The 23,729-nt window shown below is 38.5% G+C and overlaps 1 protein-coding gene across 2 annotated transcripts in view; it reads right to left on the bottom strand.

The window, feature by feature from the left end:
- clybl (citrate lyase beta like) overlaps positions 1–23,729 on the bottom strand; it is a 159,857-nt gene that overhangs the window by 30,222 nt on the left and 105,906 nt on the right. The window contains exons 3-4 of one of the 2 annotated variants that reach the window (XM_062059757.1): positions 22,448–22,636; positions 4,801–4,902 (exon numbers count right to left, since the gene is read on the bottom strand). In XM_062059757.1, coding sequence (XP_061915741.1) covers positions 4,801–4,902; positions 22,448–22,636 — 291 coding nt within the window. The remainder of the gene's footprint in view (positions 1–4,800; positions 4,903–22,447; positions 22,637–23,729) is intronic. The other variant, XM_062059758.1, reaches the window with a different exon arrangement.

Below are 23,729 nucleotides of genomic sequence, written 5' to 3'. Positions count from 1 at the left end.
CTCGCAACAGAGGGGGGGGGGGGAATTTGGGGCCCTGGAGGCTGGCTGCCGCTATAAAGCGCTACTCAGCCATCCACAACCCCGGAGGAATTAAGCAGTGGTAAAGGCGTTGATTGGGGGAGGGGCATGTATGCCCAATTAACTTGGGTGAGATGTTGAAATGTTTTTGTGGACTGGGGCCAATCTCAAAGTTCGACACCAGGTGTTATTGAAAAAAAGGAAGGTCATCGTTGAGGAGTCCTCGGGGGAGTTCTTCAGAACAGCCTGATCCTGATAGCATCAAGGCCATTCGAGGGAGTCAAATCATAGATTAAGATGTTGTTTTCTTCGAGCAGTCAAAAAACAATGACCTGCCTGCTCTGTGTGTCCGTGCTGGATCTCTCAAATTCAATTTAATTCTTCCTTCTCAGCAAGCTTCTCCAAGATGAGATCCATTTTGCCAGTCAAATCAGAAATCGCCGCAGTCTGTGTTCCCACAGCCCCGACCCAATCCTTCCATTGCGACGAACAGCCGTTGGGCTCCTCGAGTGGCTGCCATCGTCTTCCGAATTTGACGATACACCAGAGCAATGCCCAGCCCAATCAGCAGGTGCCCCGCGATCACGGTGCCAAAAAGGTAGATGTCTTCCACGTCCTCGATGGAAAGGACTGAAAAATGCGACCGCCCTCACCAAGAGGCAATTTAAAATAAATAAAGAATAGTGAACAAGAGGCTGAATAAGTGTACGTTATATGAGGCATAAATAACCAACTGGTATGTTAACGTAACATATTATGGTAAGAGTCATTCAAATAACTATAACATATAGAACATGCTATACGTTTACCAAACAATCTGTCACTCCTAATCGCTAAATCCCATGAAATCTTATACGTCTAGTCTCTTACGTCAATGACATCAATAATATTATTTCATATTTTACGCTAATGTGTTCATCATTTCACACATAAGTCGCTCCTGAGTATAAGTCGCACCCCCGGCCAAACTATGAGAAAAACCTGGACTTACAGTCCGAAAAATACGGTAAAACAAATGGAACACCAGTGGACAATTACTGTATATCCTCCATATGGGTAATAGAACCAAAATGATGGCAAAACGGACACAAGAAAATGCCTGAAATGACAAAAAAGTCCCTCATGTAGTCTTTGGAATAATAATAATAATAACAATAATAATAATAATATTTCTGACAACCAGCATTCTCTGCAGTGGACGTTTGTGTTTTGCATAATAGTGCCAACAAAGATGTGCACTGCAGAGTAGTGTTGTCCCGATACCAATATTTTGGTACCGGTACCAAAATGATTTCAATACTTTTCGGTACTTTTCTAAATAAAAGGGCACCACAAAAAATTGCATTATTTGCTTTATTTTAGCAAAAAATCTTACGGTACTTTAAACATATGTTTCCTATTGCGAAATAAATACATAAAATAGTGAACGTACAAGACAACTTGTCTTTTAGTAGTAAGTAATTTAGTCTGCTGACATATGCAGTAACATATTGTGTCATTTTCCATTCTATTATTCCGTCAAAATGATTAAGGACAAGCGGTAGAAAATGAATTATTAATCTACTTGTTCATTTACTGTTAATATCTGCTTACTTTCTCTTTTAACATGTTCTATCTACACTTCTGTTCAAATGTAATAATCACTTATTCTTCTCTTCTTTAAAACTTTACATTAGTTTTGGATGATACCGCAAATTTGGGTATCAATCCGATACCAAGGATCGTTACAGGATCATACATTGGTCATATTCAAAGTCCTCATGTGTCCAGGGACATATTTACTGACTTTATAAACATAATATACATTTTCTTTTAACTAAAGAAGATTTTGCGATGCCATAAAATATCGACGTTATAATAGTAGTATCGACTTGATACACGCCTGCACTTGGTATCATTACAGTGGATGTCAGGTGTAGATCCACCAATGGTGTTTGTTTACAATTTATTTATTTTTTTTAAACCGTAGAGTTCTAATTCTTTTTTATTTTATTTTTTTCCATTTTTTTTTTTATTGCCATCCAGCATTAGACATTCCTATCCATTACATCATATTCACATACATCTTATATCTGTTGTCTGCCCTAAATGTCCAAATGTTTTTTGTTTATATCCCAACCATACCACCCACCACCCCCCGAAAAGAAAGTAACAGCAAAAAAAACAACGACAAAGTAATATCTACAAATACAACAATTAAATAAACAAACAAATAAATGATAATACATTAATAATAATAATTATCAGAAATAAAATAATTAAAAAATATATAAACAGATACATATATATATATATATATATATATATATATATATATATATATATATATATATATATATATATATATATATATATATATATATATATATATACACACACATACACATATACATACATACATACCTGTAAACATATAGGGAGTAATCCTTTTTTTTTTTTGAGCAGTACATTTACTAATTCGATGTTTACATTTTCATGCCGGTGAGCTACGGTGTGTAGTGAAGCATGTTTAGCTATTCCTCGTCCTCCAGTGATAATAATACATGTAAGAATAGCATTGTAGTAGTTTTACTGAGGTTTTACTGATGATTAAAATTAGGGATGTCCGATAATGGCTTTTTGCCGATATCCGATATTCCGATATTGTCCAACTCTTTAATTACCGATATCAACCGATACCGATATCAACCGATATATACAGTCGTGGAATTAACACATTATTATGTCTAATTTGGACAACCAGGTATGGTGAAGATAAGGTACTTTTTAAAAAAAATAAAAAAATAAAATAAGATAAATAAATTAAAAACATTTTCTTGAATAAAAAAGAAAGTAAAACAATATAAAAACAGTTACATAGAAACTAGTAATTAATAAAAATGAGTAACATTAAGTGTTAAAGGTTAGTACTATTAGTGGAGCAGCAGCACGCACAATCATGTGTGCTTACGGACTGTATCCCTTGCAGACTGTATTGATATATGTTGATATATAATGTAGGAAGCAGAATATTAATAACAGAAAGAAACAACCCTTTTGTGTGAATGAGGAGGGAGGTTTTTTGGGTTGGTGCATTAATTGTAAGTGTATCTTGTGTTTTTTATGTTGATTTAAAGGCCTACTGAAATGATTTTTTTAAATTTAAACGGGAATAGCAGATCCATTCTATGTGTCATACTTGATCATTTCGCGATATTGCCATATTTTTGCTGAAAGGATTTAGTAGAGAAAATCGACGATAAAGTTCGCAACTTTTGCTCGCTGATAAAAAAAAGCCTTGCCTGTAGCGGAAGTAGCGTGACGTCACAGGAGCTAGTATTCCTCACAATTCCCCGTTGTTTACAATGGAGCGAGAGAGATTCGGACCGAGAAAGTGACGATTACCCCATTAATTTGAGCGAGGATGAAAGATTTGTGGATGAGGAACGTGAGAGTGAAGGACTAGAGTGCTGTGCAGGACGTATCTTTTTTCGCTCTGACCGTAACTTAGGTACAAGCTGGCTCATTGGATTCCACACTCTCTCCTTTTTCTATTGTGGATCACGGATTTGTATTTTAAACCACCTGGGATACTATATCCTCTTGAAAATGAGAGTCGAGAACGCAAAATGGACATTCAGTGCCTTTTATCTCCACGACAATACATCGGCGAAATGCTTTAGCTACGAGCTAACGTGATAGCATCGTGCTTTAACTGCATATAGAAACAAAAAAATAAACCCCTGACTGGAAGGATAGATAGAAAATCAATAATACTATTAAACCGTGGACATGTAAATACACGGTTAATGCTTTCCAGGCTGACGAAGGTTAACAATGCTGTGCAAACAACGCCATTGAAGCTAACTTAGCAATGGGACCTCACAGAGCTATGCTAAAAACATTAGCTCTCCACCTACGCCAGCCAGCCCTCATCTGCTCATCAACACCCGTGCTCACCTGCGTTCCAGCGATCGGCAGAAGGACGAAGGACTTCACCCGATGCGTTTGGCGGCCCGGAGACGTAGGAAGTCAAGGTGAGGTGGGCGGCTAGCGCGGCTAGCGCTCCAACAAAGTCCTCCTGGTTGTGTTGCTGTAGTCCGCTGCTAATACACCGATCCCACCTACAACTGTCTTCTTTGCAGCCTTCATTGTTCATTAAACAAATTGCAAAAGATCTCCAGAATACTGTGGAATTATGAAATGAAAACAGAGCTTTTTGTATAGGATTCTACGTCACGCGCATACGTCATCATACCGCGACGTTTCAGCCGGATATTTCCCGGGAAATTTAAAATGTCACTTTATAAGTTAACCCGGCCGTATTGGCATGTGTTGCAATGTTAAGATTTCATCATTGATATATAAACTATCAGACTGCGTGGTCGCTAGTAGTGGCTTTCAGTAGGCCTTTAATTAAAAAAAAACAAAAAACGATACCGATAATAAAAAAAACAATACCGATAATTTCCGATATTATATTTTAACGCATTTATCAGCCGATAATATCGGCAGGCCGATATTATCGGACATCCCTAATTAAAATAATCATTTGACAGCCCTAATGCTGTCAGTTGATATATATTGCTTTAATTGGAATAAACACAGTTGCTACAAAAGCATAGCATTTTTTTTTTTTTTTTTTTAAAAAGACAAGACAAAAATGTAGAAAGAAAGATGCTTTCAATTTGACAGCACGGATGCATTTAATTGATCATTGGCAAACAAACAAAACACATCTCGGGGGAATATGTTTGGTAGGCGGGGGCAGTTTGCGAGGGGACGGGTCTTTTTTGAATTTACCTTAAAGTTGAGCAGGCCCACAGCAGTTTCCACAAAGGTCACCAGGCGAACAGGCTCCGTCAGCGGCCGTCCTTTCAAGCTGCGCTGAAACCTGTCAACGAACTGAAGAACACAGACGGCACGACTCATTAGCTCGCGGTTTGCGCAAACGGCGAAAACGTCACGGCGCGGCGCAATTACACCAGATTAATTTGTTTGTTCTACTTTCCGCCACGGCAGACACACGCGGACTTCTGTCGCGCTCGTACCAGCCGCATAATTTCATCGTTAATAACAACAACCCCGTCCGCTGTTTTTCCCCCCCTTTGATGACTCCGTATTCATTTGTAATAGATGTTTAAATGAATAAATTAAAAGATGCGTCGTGCTCCGGAAAGACTGGAAGTTGCTGCTCCTCACCGTGCAGCTGCCACCCCTAAGTGCACTTACCACTGCATTATTAGCCCACTCCAAAGAGCTCACACTGCGCTATTGTGCCAGACTTAATTCAAGGGTGTGTGGGAGGGGGAGAAAAAAATAAAAAAAACCCCAAAAAAACAAAACAGGAATAGAAATGTTACCGGTAAGCGATACGGCAGCTTTCAACATCCGTCACAGGAATATACTTTTGATATGCATCTGGACAACCTGCTCACTTAGCGGCCATTATGCCAAGAAACACGGAGGAAATACTCGACATCATCACCGGGGTAGCCCCCACCTCTCCTTCAGTTTGGTCTGAAGTCCCATGCACCGCCTTCCCTTCTGAGGCTCTGCGTGGCCCCCGCCAGGCTCATGTAAATACACATGCATGCACAAGTGGCAGAAGAAACACGATTGAGGAAGTCGACATTACTCCCCATTTGCATACACATCTTTTATGGATGCCAGCGAGGTACCAGCACACCTCGGCGTCATCTTGAAGAAACCCCAGAGTTTAATTCTTTGAAAGACCAAAAGCATTCCCATTTTTTTTTTTTCCCCTCCTTCCGACAGACCAGTTCACAGCGAGCCTTGGACTGGCGGTGGGATTGCCCAAATTCCAAAATCTATCATCTGGAAACACACAAAAGCCCACCTCCCCCCTGCCCACCTCCCCCCTGCCCCTCTTTCCCTTCATCAGCTTTCAAAAGCCCCTCCTTTAGTCGACTAAAAACTTTGTGTCCTCGCATTTTTCCTCCCTCACAATAATCTCAGGTACACTGCAAAAACTGACATCTAAGTAAGATGAAATATGTCAAATAAGGGTGATATTTGCTTATTTTCTGTCTGATAAGATAATTCTTCTCACTAAGCAGATTTTATGCTAGAGTCTTTTACTTGTTTTAAGTGTTTTGGTCCTAAATGTGACATTTCTAACAATTTTCAACAGAAATAGTTTGTGCACATTCAGGTAAATTCTTCAAAATTACAATAAACATTTTTTTTGGCCGGGGGCCGGGCTGTATATATGCGCACTAATTGACTGAAAGAGCACGCACTTGGCGCGATGATGTCATGTTATCCATGGAAAAATGCATTTTTAGACAATATGATTTGCCTGAGCGTTGCCTTTTTGCCTTTCCATTAAGAACAATAAACTAGTTTTTAGTATAAGTTTGTTGGTTTCAAGAAATGTAATGCTGAGCGCATATCATTATGTCAAGATAATGGCACTAGTATTTACTTCATTTAAGAATATTTTTCAACATATTGAGCAAAAAGGTCTAATTTTTTTTTCTACCAAGAAAAGTGCACTTGTTATTAGTGAGAATATACTTATTTTAAGCTATTTTTGGGTTCATTGAGGTTAGCTAATTTGACTTGTTTTGGAAAGTCTTGACAAGCCAAATGTTCTTGTTCTATTGGCAGATAATTTTGCTTAGTTCAAGTAAAATGCCCCTAATTTTTGTATTTTTTTTCTTGTTTTTGAACACTGACTTTTTTTTTTTTAAGTAATAATTTCTTATTTCAAGCATTAAAAAAAAATCATGACTTTGACACAATTGTGTCTCATAATTAAAACAGATGACATCCAAATGGACTTTGCTGTTTTATTTCCAATGAAACAATAGAAAACACGTACTCATATAGTAGTACAGTTGGCACAGTACAGTAAACTGACAGTTAATATTTAAACATTTAACATTTCGAACAATTTTGAACAGAAATAGTTCATGCACATTCAGATAAATTCTTCAAAATTACAATTAAAATTTTTTTGGCCGGGGGCGGGGCTGTATATGTGCGCACTAATTGACTGAAAGAGCACGCACTTGGCGCGATGATATCATGTTATCCATGGAAAAATGCATTTTTAGACAATATGATTTGCCTGAGCGGCTAGGACAGGGGTCGGCAACCCAAAATGTTGAAAGAGCCATATTGGACCAAAAATACAAAAACAAATCTGTCTGGAGCCGCAAAAAATTAAAAGCCATATTACATGTGTCATGAGATATAAATTTAATTAAGAGGACTTAAAGGAAACTAAATGACCTCAAATATAGCTACAAATGAGGCATAATGATGCAATATTATTGTACATATCGCTAGCCTAAATAGCATGTTAGCATCGATTAGCTTGCAGTCATGCAGTGACCAAATATGCCTGATTAGCACTCCACACAAGTCAATAACATCAACAAAACTCACCTTTGTGCATTCACGCACAACGTTAAAAGTGTGGTGGACAAAACGAGACAGAAAAAGAAGTGGCATAAAACACGTCCTAGGAAGTCGGAGAAAGTTATACATGTAAACAAACTATACGGTGAGTTCAAGGACCGCCAAAATTAGTAGGACAAAACGGCGCTCGCCAAATACTCGAATCAGTGAAGCATGTTTAATACAAACAGTGTGCTTTATAACAATTAGGGAGGTTTGTGTCATGTTTGTCCTCATACAGAAACCATACTAAAACAAAAAAATAGATTTTTTTCCCCTCATCTTTTTCCATTCTTCATACATTGGGACGGCGTGGCGAAGTTGGTAGAGTGGCTGTGCCAGCAATCGGAGTGTTGCTGGTTACTGGGGTTCAATTCCCACCTTCTACCTTCCTAGTCCCATCCGTTGTGTCCTTGGGCAAGACACTTCACCCTTTGCCTCTGGTGGCTGCTGGTTAGCGCCTTGCATGGCAGCTCCCGCCATCAGTGTGTGAATGTGTGTGTGAATGGGTAAATGTGGAAATACTGTCAAAGCGCTTTGAGTACCTTGAAGGTAGAAAAGCGCTATACAAGTATAACCCATTTATCATTTATTTATTTATTTTTGAAAAATCTCCAGAGAGCCACTAGGGCAGCGCTAAAGAGCCGCATGCGACTCTAGAGCCGCGGGTTGCCGACCCCTGGGCTAGGAGACCCCGAGAGTATACTGCAAAAAGTGAAATCTAAGTAAGATGAAATATGTCAAATAAGGGTGATATTTGCTTATTTTCTGTCGGATAAGATCATTCTTCTCACTAAGCAGATTTTATGTTAGAGTGTTTTACTTGTTTTAAGTGTTTTGGTCCTAAATGTGACATTTCTAACAATTTTCAACAGAAATATTTCATGCACATTCAGGTAAATTCTTCAAAATTACAATAAACATACTTTTTGGCCGGGGGCCGGGCTGTATATATGCGCACTAATTGACTGAAAGAGCACGCACTTGGCGCGATGATGTCATGTTATCCATGGAAAAATGCATTTTTCGACCATATGATTTGCCTGAGCGGCTAGGAGACCCCGAGAGTAACAAGCGCTTGCCTTGTTGCCTTTCCATTAAGAACAATAAATTAGTTTTTAGTATAAGTGTGCTGGTTTCAAGAAATGTAATGCCGAGCGCATATCATTATGTCAATATAATGGCACTAGCATTTACTTCATTTAAGAATATTTTTCAACATATTGAGCAAAAAGGTCTCTTTTTTTTTTTTCTATCAAGAAAAGTGCACTTGTTATTAGTAGGGATGTCTGATAATGTCTTTTTTGCCGATATCCGATATTGTCCAAATTTTAATTACCGATACCGATATCAACCAATACCCATACATACAGTCGAGGAATTAACACATTATTATGCCTAATTTGGACAACCAGGTATGGTGAAGATAAGGTCCTTTTTTTTAAAAATTCATAAAATAAGATAAATAAATTAAAAACATTTTCTTGAATAAAAAAGAAAGTAAAACAATATAAAAACAGTTACCGTAATTTCCAGACTATAAGCCGCTACTTTTCCCCTCGTTCTGGTCCCTGCGGCTTATACAAGGGTGCGGCTTATTTACGGCCTGTTCTTCTCCGACACCGACGAAGAGGATTTCGGTGGTTTTAGTACGCAGGAGGAAGACGATGACACAATGATTAAAGACTGACTTTTCATATACCGGTAGGCTGGTTATTTTGATAACGTACAGGCGAGCACTTTGTATTACTTTGCACCGTTGTATTATTTGTACTCTGCACGAATGCTGTTCGCCATGTCAAAGATGTGAAAGTTGGATTGAATGATTGAAAGATTTATAGTTAATAAATGGGACGCTTTGCGTTCCCAAACAGTCATCTCTGTCCCGACAATCCCCTCCGTGGTAGCAGGAACTCCTATATACTACGCTAATTACACATCAAAATCCTGCGGCTTATAGTCAGGTGCGGCTTATATGTGGAGCAATCTGTATTTTCCCCTAAATTTAGCTGGTGCGGCTTATAGTCAAGTGCGGCTTATAGTCAGGTGCGGCTTATAGTCCGGAAATGACGGTAGATAGAAACTAGTAATTAATGAAAATGAGTCAAATTAAGTGTTAAAGGTTAGTACTATTAGTGGAGCAGCAGCACGCACAATCATGTGTGCTTACGGACTGTATCCCTTGCAGACTGTATTGATATATATTGATATATAATGTAGGAAGCAGAATATTAATAACAGAAAGAAACAACCCTTTTGTGTGAATGAGTGTGAATGGGGGAGGGAGGTTTTTTGGGGTTGGTGCACTAATTGTAAGTGTATCTTGTGTTTTTTATGTTGATTTAATTTAATTTTAAAAAATAATTCAAAAAACGATACCGATAATTTCCGATATTACATTTTAAAGCATTTATCGGCCGATAGTATTATTATTACAATTATTGGACATCTCTAGTTATTAGTGAGAATATACTTATTTTAATATATTTTTGGATTCATTGAGGTTAGCTAATTTTTTTTGGAAAGTCTTGACAAGCCAAATTTTCTTGTTCTATTGGCAGATAATTTTGCTTAATTCAAGTAAAATACCCCTCATTTTTGTATTTTTTTCTCTTGTTTTTGAACACTGACTTTTTGCAGTGTACGCGTTCAAACCCCCCCCCCCACCTAAAAAAAAACAAAAAAACTAGCTAACACTCTCCTCTGTCTGAAAGAGCAAGGCCTCCATTGAAGGATTTCCAAAATAGGGCCAATTTTAATCATCTCTCCATTCAATCACAGCCGGGATAAATCATATCTGAGGAGATTTGCATAAATACAAACCCATCAAAGACTTTTCATCTTCAAAAGCTCTTTTTCTTTTTCCAAGACCCCAACAGGCTTTGTACTGTAATCATCTGAGGTCACAACCCGGTGGGAGCCTGGCTGCCATGGCAACGTGAAAGCTAGGAGGGGCAGGGGGTAAAGGGGCGGACGGACGGAGGGGTCGGTGCGTCTGAGAGTGTGAAAAGAGGGTGTTAAGATAAATCTATTTTTTGCCACGGGAGATACGGGGGAAGGCCGATATCTTACACGGCGGCGGACAGGAACAGAAGAAAAATACATTTTAGGAGCGTCTCTGATTACATGTTTCCATCCCTCCGCCTCTTCAGCTATTATGCACTTGGAGAGGCTGATTTAGGGGTGCTTTTGTGCCTCTCATGTACAGCAGTCATTAGACGTCAATGGCTCTCACAACTCGGGCCCTCTAATCGAGACTCAATTGAGGAGGGGTTTATAAAAAAAAAAAAAAACACGCAACAAAGACCATTTTTTGTGGAAAAACGGGCGAATAACGCCTCTTCTTGTCGTTCCACAACAACAACAAAAGGAGACGCGACAAGAGAAAGGACAAGTTTCAATTAATTTTCTTCAAAAGGGGCCCAGATTAAATGTTTCCTGCCTGCTGAAGTGTTCATTTCACAGAGGGGAAGCGGAGAATGGGGATAAGGGGAGGTTACGGGAGGAGGAGCGGAGGACGGGGGCCACCATTCTTTTTTTTCCGCACACCAAATAGTGCGGTGGGGGCACACGCGGAATTGCGCACGAATCTATGTGAGAATTGTCCCGCAGACACACACAAGGGGGGTTGGGTTGGATTTGTGTGTGGGGATGGGGATGGGGGGTTACGCCTGTTACAGTCCAATAAGGCCCGTCCGCCACAAAAGGGGCCGGGGGTTGGTGGTGGTGGTGGTGGTGGTGGTGCAAAGGAGGAAGGCCCCCGCTTAAAGATCTTGCACACAAAAGGAAACAAGCGAGTCCATCTTTTAGCGACAAATCAGTCTGGAGGCTCCTGGGCTAATATCAATAAAAAAAGGGGAGAAAAATAAACAAGTAAAGGCGGGGGGGGGGGGGGGGGGGGTTTAGTGCGCTTGCCTTGACAAGAGTGGGGAGAATCAGACACATGCTTGCAACACAAGACGCGACGCCTGCACGCTGAGCTGAAAGGCCGGGCGCAGCTCAAAGGAAGGACTAGAAGGAGAGTTCCGCCCGTGAAAGGGAAACAACGACAGCAACGTGGCGTGTGCTCGCGGTCCTCAACACAATTTCATCCAATTGAGATGGACTTTTCTCCAGTATTGTAAGACCAAAAACCCCAAAACATTATGTCAGGAAACAAAAAAAGAAAAAAAAGTACCGTATTTTTCCGAGTATAAGTCGCACCGGCCGAAAATGCATAATAAAGAAGGAAAAAAAAACATATATAAGTCGCACTTGAGTGTAAGTCGCATTTTTGATTGATTGATTGATAGATTGAGACTTTTATTAGTAGTTTGCACAGTGAAGTACACTAGCGTTCAAAAGTTTGGGGTCACCCAAACAATTTAGTGGAATAGCCTTCATTTCTAAGAACAAGAATAGACTGTGGAGTTTCAGGTGAAAGTTCTCTTTTTCTGGCCATTTTGAGCGTTTAATTCACCCTACAAATGTGATGCTCCAGAAACTCAATCTGCTCAAAGGAAGGTCCGTTTTGTAGCTTCTGTAACGAGCTAAAGTGTTTTCAGATGTGTGAACATGATTGCACAAGGGTTTTCTAATCATCAATTAGTGGAGTGTTTTAAGTCTCGTCTTAAGACTCACTTTTATTCTTTGGCTTTTAACACTACGTGAGTTGTGTGGTCTTCTGTCCTCTGTTGTCCTGTGTGGTTAGGGTTAGGGTTATAAATTTTGATGTCTATTTTACTGTTTTAATTGGTTTTACCCTTTAAAATCGTTTTTAATCATATTTATTTTTTATTTTGTCTCTGTATTGGTTTTCTATTCATTTATTCTTTGTTTTTATTCAGTCATTGGTGTAGCATAATATTGTTTTTAATATTGTTTTTAATATTGTTTTTAACATGGCTGTGCAGCACTTTGGAAACATTCTTGTTGTGTAAATGTGCTATATAAATAAAGTGGATTGGATTGGATTGAATTAGCCTTCTGAGCCAATGAGCAAACACATTGTACCATTAGAACACTGGAGTGATAGTTGCTGGAAATGGGCCTCTATACACCTATGTAGATATTGCACCAAAAACCAGACATTTGCAGCTAGAATAGCTGTTGTTTTAGTCATTATTACCCAAAAAAATAGGAATGCGTGATTTTGGCTTTTTCAAACCAATAATTTCATCCCAAGTGTAGGACTAATAGACTCAAAAACTATTTTGTCCTTCACGCCATCAGACTGTACAACTCCTCTCTGTGGGTGAGGGGAGGGGGGGGGGGGGGGGTACTAGGATGACAGGGGATGCAAAACATTAACATATACACTACCGTTCAAAAGTTTGGGGTCACCCAAACAATTTTGTGTTCGAGCCTTTATTTCTAAGAACAAGAATAAACTGTGGAGTTTCAGATGAAAGTTCTCTTTTTCTGGCCATTTTGAGCGTTTAATTGACCCCGCAAATGTGATGCTCCAGAAACTCAATCTGCTCAAAGGAAGGTCGGTTTTGTAGCTTCTGTAACGAGCTAAAGTGTTTTCAGATGTGTGAACATGATTGCACAAGGGTTTTCTAATCATCAATTAGCCTTCTGAGCCAATGAGCAAACACATTGTACCATTAGAACACTGGAGTGATAGTTGCTGGAAATGGGCCTCTATACACTTATGTAGATATTGCACCAAAAACCAGACATTTGCAGCTAGAATAGTCATTTACCACATTAGCAATGTATAGAGCAGGGGTCACCAACGCGGTGCCCGCGGGCACCAGGTATCCCGTAAGGACCAGATGAGTAGCCCGCTGGCCTGTTCTAAAAATAGCTCAAATAGCAGCACTTACCAGTGAGCTGCCTCTATTTTTTAAATTGTATTTATTTACTAGCAAGCTGGTCTCGCTTTGCCCGACATTTTTAATTCTAAGAGAGACAAAACTCAAATAGAATTTGAAAATCCAAGAAAATATTTTAAAGACTTGGTCTTCACTTGTTTGAATAAATTCATGAATTTTTTTACTTTGCTTCTTCTAACTTTCAGAAAGACAATTTTAGAGAAAAAATACAACCTTAAAAATGATTTTAGGATTTTTAAACACATATACCTTTTTACCTTTTAAATTCCTTCCTCTTCTTTCCTGACAATTTAAATCAATGTTCAAGCAAATTTATTTTTTTTATTGTAAAGAATAATGAATACATTTTAATTTAATTCTTCATTTTAGCTTCTGTTTTTTCGACGAAGAATATTTGTGAAATATTTCTTCAAACTTATTATGATTAAAATTCAAAAAAATTATTCTGGAAAATCTAGAAAATCTGTAGAATCAAATTTAAATCTTATTTCAAAGTCTTTTGAATTTCTTTTAAAATTTTTGTTCTGGAAAATCTAGAAGAAATAATGATTTGTCTTTGTTAGAAATATAGCTTGGTCCAATTTGTTATATATTCTAACAAAGTGTAGATTGGATTTTAGCCTATTTAAAACATGTCATCAAAATTCTAAAATTAATCTTAATCAGGAAAAATTACTAAATAATAAATAAATTCTTTTTTTAATTGTTTCAAAAAGATTCGAATTAGCTAGTTTTTCTCTTCTTTTTTTCGGTTGAATTTTGAATTTTAAAGAGTCGAAATAGAAGATAAACTATGTTTCAAAATGTAATTGTCATTTTTTTCGTGTTTTCTCCTCTTTTAAACCGTTCAATTAAGTGTAAATATCATTAATTATTAATAATAACATAGAGTTAAAGGTAAATTGAGCAAATTGGCTATTTCTGGCAATTTATTGAAGTGTGTATCAAACTGGTAGCCCTTCGCATTAATCACTACCCAAGAAGTAGCTCTTGGTTTCAAAAAGGTTGGTGACCCCTGGTATAGAGTGTATTTCTTTCAAGTTAAGACTAGTTTAAAGTTATCTTCATTGAAAAGTACAGTGCTTTTCCTTCAAAAATAAGGACATTTCAACGTGACCCCAAACTTTTGAACGGTAGTGTATGTCAGGAAACAAAAAAAGAAAAAAAGTACCGTATTTTTCGGAGTATAAGTCGCTCCGGAGTATAAGTCGCACCGGCCGAAAATGCATAATCAAGAAGGAAAAAAACATATATAAGTCGCACTGGAGTATAAGTCGCATTTTTGATTGATTGATTGAGACTTTTATTAGTAGATTGCACAGTACAGTACATATTCCGTACAATTGACCACTAAATGGAAACACCCCAATAAGTTTTTCAACTTGTTTAAAGGCCTACTGAAATGAATTTTTTAAATTTAAACGGGAATAGCAGATCCATTCTATGTGTCATACTTGGTCATTTCGCGATATTGCCATATTTTTGCTGAAAGGATTTAGTAGAGAAAATCGACGATAAAGTTCGCAACTTTTGCTCGCTGATAAAAAAAAGCCTTGCCCCTACCGGAAGTAGCGTGACGTCACAAGCGGTAGTGCTGCTCACAATTCCCCGTTGTTTACAATGGAGCGAGAGATATTAGGAGCGAGAAAGCGACGATTACCCCATTAATTTGAGCGAGGATGAAAGATTCGTGGATGAGGAACGTTAGTGACGGACTAGAATGCAGTTCAAGAGATATCTTTTTTCGCTCTGACCGTAACTTAGGTACAAGCTGGCTCATTGGAATCCACACTCTCTCCTTTTTCTATTGTGGATCACGGATTTGTATTTTAAACCACCTGGGATACTATATCCTCTTGAAAATGAGAGTCGAGAAGGCGAAATGGACATTCACAGTGACTTTTATCTCCACGACAATACATCGACGAAGCTTTTTAGCATGAGCTAACGTGATAGCATCTGTCTCAAATGCAGATAGAAACAAAATAAATAAATCCCTGACTGGAAGGATAGACAGAAGATCAACAATACTACTATCAGGAGACACCGAACCAAACACTGGACATGTAAATACACGGTTAATGTGTATTCAACGGCTGTCGAAGCCTAGCAATGCTGTTGCTAACGACGCTAACTTAACAACGGGACCTCGTCAGAGCTATGATAAAAACATTAGCGCTCCACCTACGCCAGCCAGCCCTTCTCTGCTCATCAACACCCGTGCTCACCTGCGTTCCAGCGATTGACGATGCGGTCGGCGGCCCGGAGACGTAGGAAGTCAAGGTGAGTTCGCCGCTAGCGCGTCTGCTATCCAACAAAGTCGTCCTTGTTGTGTTGCTACAGCCAGCCGCTAATACACCGATCCAACCTACAACTTTCTTCTTTGCAGCCTTCATTGTTCATTAAACAAATTGCAAAAGATGTCCAGAATACTGTGGAATTATGAAATGAAAACAGAGCTTTTTGTATAGGATTCTACGGGGTACCATAACTTCCGTTAAACTGACTACGTCACGCGCATACGTCATCATCCAAAGGCGTTTTCAACCAGAAGTTTAGCGGGAAATTTAAAATGTCACTTTATAAGTTAACCCGGCCGTATTGGCATGTGTTGCAATGTTAAGATTTCATCATTGATATATAAACTATCAGACTGCGTGGTCGCTAGTAGTGGCTTTCAGTAGGCCTTTAAGTCCAGGTCCCGAGTGAGCTGAGGCAAAATGCGGAATAAGTGAGCTCCATTACGCTTATGAAGTAAATCCGCATAAAAATGTCTTTGTCTCTTGAGCAGCGGCCAACAACAACACCGCTTGTGCATCCCGGAGTCCTGCCACAGAGATCAATTCCCACTTTTACCGTGAAATGGACAAAGCGTGTTGTGATTGCTTTGAAGATTCTCGCGGTTTCATCTTACTTCTTGAGTTTGTCCAAGGACATACCGCTACGTCTCATAGACCCAGAGGACATGGGAAGAAATATCAGAGTGGACTTGTCCAGGGTGTACCCCGCCTTCCGCCCGAGTGCAGCTGGGATAGGCTCCAGCACCCCCCCGTGACACCATGAGGGACAAGCGGTTGAAAATGGATGGATGGGATTGTTTTTATTTATTTTTTATTTTAGGTTACATTCCCATATATCAGGGGTGTCCAAAGTGCGGCCCGGAGGACATTTGCGGCCCGCAGCTAATTGTTTACTGGCCCGCCACACATTCTGGAAATGCTATTGCAAAAATAAAAAAATGAAACATTAAAAAAAGTGGAATGAGGTGAAATCTAACTAGACAAAGTTGCAATGTTGACACAAAGCTGCCATGTAGGCAGTTTTTTTTTCTTTTCCATCCATCCATTTTCTACTGCTTGTCCCTTTTGGAGTCGCGAGGGGTGCTGGAGCCTATCTCAGCTGCATTCTCAGTCTTTGTCTATCTTTATTTTTCTTTTTTTGCCGTTGCTAAACCCCCCAAAAAAAGGTTATAATTAATTACTGACCTATTCAAAGCTCCAATTATTTCAAATATAATTTATAATTTAAAATGTTTTATGTTGGAAAATATTGCATATATTGTGTGGTTGCCATACAAAAACGCCAACGTTTTATTTGACAAAAGAGCATAATACAAGCAAAATAATAGTTCAAACGTAAAATGGACAGATATATCTGAAGTTGATCTCGTAAAAAAAAGTAACAAAAATGTATCCTTTAATGAGTGGGGCACCTTTTGAATCCCAAATATATTTAATGGGATTTTATTTATCTTTTCACTGTGATTACTCAAAAATAATAATGAATTAAAATCAATGATGTCCTGCATTATTGATCTTTTAGGGCTCTAATTACTTCACATCAAACATTGCTTTCTTAATGTTTTGCTCAGTGGGGGAAATACAGCTTATCTCAGTTTTATTATAAAAAACAAAGTTGTCTTTGACAGAAAAGGCATAAAACCTTTTATTTTTTACTTTATATCAACCTTAAAGGCCTACTAAAAGCCACTACTAGCGACCACGCAGTCTGATAGTTTATATATCAATGATGAAATCTTAACATTGCAACACATGCCAATACGGCCGGGTTAACTTATAAAGTGACATTTTAAAATTTCCCGGGAAATATCCTGCTGAAACGTCGCGGTATGATGACATATGAGCGTGACGTAGTCAGAGTAACGGAAGTTATGGTACCCCGTAGAATCCTATACAAAAAGTTATGTTTTCATTTCATAATTCCACAGTATTCTGGACATCTTTTGCAATTTCTTTAATGAACAATGAAGGCTGCAAAGAAGACAGTTGTAGGTGGACTACAGCAACACAACCAGGAGGACTTTGTTGGAGAGCAGCCGCGCTAGCCGCCGACCTCACCTTGACTTCCTACGTCTCCGGGCCGCCAAACGCATCGGGTGAAGTCCTTCGTCCTTCCGCCGATCGCTGGAACGCAGGTGAGCACGGGTGTTGATGAGCAGATGAAGGCTGGCTGGCGTAGGTGGAGAGCTAATGTTTTTAGCATAGCTCTGTGCAGTCCGGTTGCTAAGTTAGCTTCAATGGCGTCGTTAGCACAGCATTGTTAACCTTCGCCAGCCTGGAAAGCATTAACCGTGTATTTACATGTCCACGGTTTAATAGTATTGTTGATTTTCTATCTATGCTTCCAGTCAGGGGTTTATTTTTTTTGTTTCTAAATGCAGTTAAAGCACGGTGCTATCACGTTAGCTCGTAGCTAAAGCGTTTCGTCGATGTATTGTCGTGGAGATAAAAAGCACCGAATGTCCATTTCGCGTTCTCGACTCTCATTTTCAAGAGGATATAGTATCCCAGGTGGTTTAAAATACAAATCCGTGATCCACAATAGAAAAAGGAGAGAGTGTGGAATCCAATGAGCCAGCTTGTACCTAAGTTACGGTCAGAGCGAAAAAAAATATGTCTTGCACTGTATTCTAGTCCGTCACTCTAACGTTCCTCATCCACGAATCTTTCATCCTCGCTCAAATTAATGGGGTAATGGTCCGAATAGCTGTAGCTGCGTTGAAAACAATAGGAAAATATGAGGGAGTGAACAACTGACAACGTCACGCTACTTCCGGTAGGGGCAAGGTTTTTTTTAATCCGAGACCAAAAGTTGCGAACATTATCAACGTTGTTCTATACTAAATCCTTTCAGCAAAAATATGGCAATATCGCAAAATGATCAAGTATGACACATAGAATGGATCTGCTATTCCCGTTTAAATAAAAAAATGTCATTTCAGTAGGCCTTTAAGTTGATATACTGGCGCTATACAAGTATAACCCATTTATCATTTATTTACTGTAGATATTCACTGTAAGCGTTAAATTAAAAAAAGATAATAATAATTTGACTTGTTTCTAACATTTTAATGACTTAGAGCCTTTATGTTCCCCGGGAGCCCTAAATGTAAAAAACTAATAAAATATATTTTGTTATGGTTTGAAAATGAAACATATCAAAATGGCCCCCGCATGCTTTCATTTTTCCGTGTGCAGCCCTCAGTGGAAAAAGTCATAAGCCATATATGTATTGAAACCATTCCGTTTTGTTTTAAAGGAATGGTCAAACAAGTTTTTTTCAAAAAGCATTTCTATCAATGTGGAATGAAATGATGGTTATTTTTTAAAGGGAGAATTCCTCCCTAAATGTTCTCAACTCCTGTTTTTCATGCATGGATATACTGTAGCTCATTGTACATGCCCACCACTTTTTTGGGAAAAATCTTTGTATAAAATAAGAAAGCAGGCTTCGCTACACTGACATTGGAGCTCTGCCACCTTTTTGTCACTCAGCTACAGATGTGGGAGCAGTAAATTGGATTATTTTCTTTTAAAAAAAAAAGTAAATAAGCTTACATAGCACAATGTTGCAGTTAAAATGTGACTGTGACTGCATGTTAGCGCTGTAGCTCACATAGCTATGGTTATGGTACAAAACCTAAAAGCAGTGAAGTTGTCACGTTGTGTAAATGGTAAATAAAAACAGAATACAATGATTTGCAAATCCTTTTCAACTTATATTCAATTGAATAGACTGCAAAGACAACATATTTCATGTTCACACTGAGAAACATGTTTTTTTTTTGCAAATAATCATTAACTTAGAGTCTAAAAGCAGCAACGCATTGCAGAAAAGTTGTCATAGGGGCATTTTTTACCACTGTGTTACATGGCCTTTCCTTTTAACAACACTCAGTGAACGTTTGGGAACTGAGGAGACACATTTTTGAAGTGGAATTCTTTCCCATTCTTGCTTGATGTACAGCTTAAGTTGTTCAACAGTCCGGGGGTCTCCCTTGTGCTATTTTAGGCTTCACACATTTTCAATGTCTGGACTACAGGCAGGCCAGTCTAGTACCCGCACTCTTTTACTATGAAGCCACGTTGATGTAACACGTGGCTTGGCATTGTCTTGCTGAAATAAGCAGGGGCGTCCATGGTAAAGTTGCTTGGATGGCAACATATGTTGCTCCAAAAGCTGTATGTACCTTTCAGCATTAATGGTGCCTTCACAGATGTGTAAGTTACCCATGTCTTGGCCACTAATACACCCTCATACCATCACACATGCTGCCTTTTACACTTTACGCCTACAACAATCCGGATGGTTCTTTTCTCTCTCGTCCACAGTTTCCAAAAACAATTTGAAATGTGGACTCGTCAGACCACAGAACACTTTTCCACTTTGTATCAGTCCATCTTAGATGAGCTCGGGCCCAGTGAAGCCGGCAGCGTTTCTGGGTGTTGTTGATAAATGGATTTCACTTCGCATAGTCGAGTTTTAACTTGCACTTACAGATGTAGCGACCAACTGTAGTTACTGACAGTGGGTTTCTGAAGTGTTCCTGAGTCCATGTGGTGATATCCTTTACACACTGATGTGGCTTTTTTATTCAATACCCCCTGAGGGATCCAAGGTCCGTAATATCATCGCTTACGTGCAGTGATTTCTCTAGATTCTCTGAACCCTTTGATGATATTACAGAGCGTAGATGGTGAAATCCCTAAATTCCTTGCAATAGCTGGTTGAGAAATGTTGTTCTTAAACTGTTCAACAATTGGTCACGCATTTGTTCACAAGGTGGTGACCCTCGCCCCATCCTTGTTTGTGAATGACTGAGCATTTCACGGAAGCTGCTTTTATACCCAATCATGGCACCCACCTGTTCCCAATTAGCCTGTTCACCTGTGGGATGTTCCAAATAAGTGTTTGATGAGCATTCCTCAACTTTATCAGTCTTTTTTGCCACTGGTGTCAGCTTTTTTTGGAACATGTTGCAGGCATCAAATTCCAAATGAGCTATTATTGGCAAAAAATAACAAAGTTTTCCAGTTCGAACGTTAAATATCTTGTCTTTGCAGAATATAAATTGAAAAGGATTTGCAAATCATTGTATTCTGTTTTTATTTACCATTTACACAACGTGACAACTTCACTGCTTTTGGGTTTTGTGTTAGTTTATTCCGAACACGCATGCAATTACAATACGATACATCACGTAGTTACAGTTTCTCATTACAGCATGTCCGAAAAGGAGTAGGAAAAAGCAGAGCTAATATAATATCACCCCTTTTCGTATCATAGCAAATACTGACAATACTTACTACTCATTTGTAACACAAAAATGAACAAAATTAAATAAATGAATAGACAAATAAGAAAATAATTATTAAATACCTAAATAACAATAAATAACAGTGTTTCCCACACATTCATTTATTCGTGGCGGCCCGCCACGAAAGAATTACGTCCGCCACAAATAAAAAATAAACACATGGTTAAGTGTAGGGAGTAAAACTGATGGCAGTCTAAAGTTCAAGATTTTTGGAGCTCTTTGTTCAGTGGATCAGATGTTTGATGAAGCTCTGTGTCTATCTACCACCACTACTGTTTTCTGTTTATTTGTTACTGACTGTGGCAGGACACCTCTGCCTCTGTTTCACTTTATGTTGCTGGTAAATAATATGCTTGTAGTAGTAGGCTAAAGTTAAATTATTTAGTATGCACTAATTAAAGGGGCAGAGCTTTGAGACATTTTAGCTTTTATATTTTATAAGATATATTTTTTGTAAGAACCACAATTAATAAATATATATTACAGTGAATAACTTATTGTTCAAATCTGTATATAAATATGTACATAAAGTGTTGTAATTATATTGTAAAATGGATGGATGGACGTTTAAAACAAAACTGTTATTATTAATTAGTAAGTAGGGATGTCCGATAATATCGGCCGATAAATGCGTTAAAATGTAATATCGGAAATTATCGGTATCGTTTTTTTTATTATCTGTATCGTTTTTTGGGGGGTTTTTTAAAAATTAAATCAACATAAAAAACACAAGATACACTTACAATTAGTGCACCAACCCAAAAAACCTCCCTCCCCCCATTTCTTTCTGTTATTAATATTCTGCTTCCTACATTATATATCAATATATATCAATACAGTCTGCAAGGGATACAGTCCGTAAGCACACATGATTGTGCGTGCTGCTGCTCCACTAATAGTACTAACCTTTAACACTTAATTTTACTCATTTTCATTCATTACTAGTTTCTATGTAACTGTTTTTATATTGTTGTACTTTCTTTTTTATTCAAGAAAATGTTTTTAATTTATTTATCTTATTTTACTAATTTTTTTTAAAAAGTACCTTATCTTCACCATACCTGGTTGTCCAAATTAGGCATAATAATGTGTTAATTCCACGACTGCATATATCGGTTGATATCGGTATCGGTTGATATCGGTATCGGTAATTAAAGAGTTGGACAATATCGGAATATCGGATATCGGCAAAAAGCCATTATCGGACATCCCTATTAGTAAGTATACATTTTTTTAGCCTTTTTAGAGAAAATCAAATCAATGTAGTAAATTATTCAAATTACTCGATGATGTCATGGTGACCACGCCCATAGCCACGCCCCCACCGCCACAGGTATCTTGGCAGTTTATGGGAAACACTGAATAAAGTTCTTATAAATGACTAGTTAAGTAGTTTGGGGTTCACATTGAGATTAATAAAATGTTTTCATTGTTTTAATAATGCAATGCTACGCTAATGTTATTGTTTGTGTCCTTCTCCCACACCTAAATGTTACCTTACATTACAAAGTGGCTAAAATGATCCAAACCTGAATTTCTAGGTTGACAAAGCTAAAAAAAAAACAAGAAATGTATTTAAACTCACCCACTGAATCTCTTGAGTGTTCTCCACTTTAGGCAACATGATGGCGGGTGGAAGAACCTCAGCTCCGAGAATAACCTCCAGGTCAGCTTGGGCTAAGCCACTGGACACGGAGTTCACCCTCACACACTTTTCTGTACGGCCTAAGTTCAGTTCCGCCAGCATCCTGGCAATGGTTTCCCTGGCCTCTGTCTGCAACGTCAACAGGTGACGAGATTAACAATCAAATGTGCACTTTTCCACACAATCAAATAAAACCCAAGTAAACATTGTGAAAAACAAAGCAAAAGAGAGGTGAGTACAATGGAACATAAAATTCAAAGCAAGGCCTGCAGTCCCAAGTTCTATGAGTAACATAGTAGCATGTGCCGGTTTTACGCAAACCAGATGTGAGGCTACAGGACTCGAGGAACGAAGGGGGTGTCGGACTGGAGGAGTGACGTTCCATTAGGAAGAAATGTGGTCCGAGTTAAGCGACACGTGGAAACGGAAGCTGAGGACTTGTCGGGTCTTATTAAGACGCTGGAGCTGTTGACGTGAGTGATGCTCCTGTTTCGCCTGTCAACCAATGTTAGTTATTGGGACAAGGAACATTTCTAACATTGATAGATTGGATCTAAAGGATTCTCAACAAAATTCAAACAAGAAGTAAGGAAAAATGATACAAGACTAATGGATTTCACTGTACATATCATATCATATCATATGCCGACAAAACGCTGGTGGAAAGTGAATGGAGACTCCCTGACTTGCAAAGCTGATGCATGACTACTTCATTTGGACTTACAGTACCGTTCAAAAGTTTGGGGTCACATGTAAATGTCCTTATTTTTGAAGGAAAAGCACTGTACTTTTCAATGAAGATAACTTTAAACTAGTCTTAACTTGAAAGAAATACACTCTATACATTGCTAATGTGCTAAATGACTATTCTAGCTGCAAATGTCTGCTTTTTGGTGCAATATCTACATAGGTGTATAGAGGCCCATTTCCAGCAACTATCACTCCAGTGTTCTAATGGTACAATGTGTTTGCTCGTTGGCTCAGAAGGCTAATTGATGATTAGAAAACCTGTTGTGCAATCATGTTCACACATCTGAAAACACTTTAGCTCGTTACAGAAGCTACAAACTGACCTTCCTTTGAGCAGATTGAGTTTCTGGAGCATCACATTTGTGGGGTCAATCAAACGCTCAAATGGCCAGAAAAAGAGAACTTTCATCTGAAACTCGACAGTCTATTCTTGTTCTTAGAAATGAAGGCTATTCCACTAAATTGTTTGGGT

This window comes from Entelurus aequoreus, linkage group LG10 (assembly GCF_033978785.1).
Source record: "Entelurus aequoreus isolate RoL-2023_Sb linkage group LG10, RoL_Eaeq_v1.1, whole genome shotgun sequence".
Classification (NCBI taxonomy): domain Eukaryota; kingdom Metazoa; phylum Chordata; class Actinopteri; order Syngnathiformes; family Syngnathidae; genus Entelurus; species Entelurus aequoreus.
Note: the sequence above shows the minus strand (reverse complement) of the source record. Positions and strands in the feature narration are given on the sequence as shown.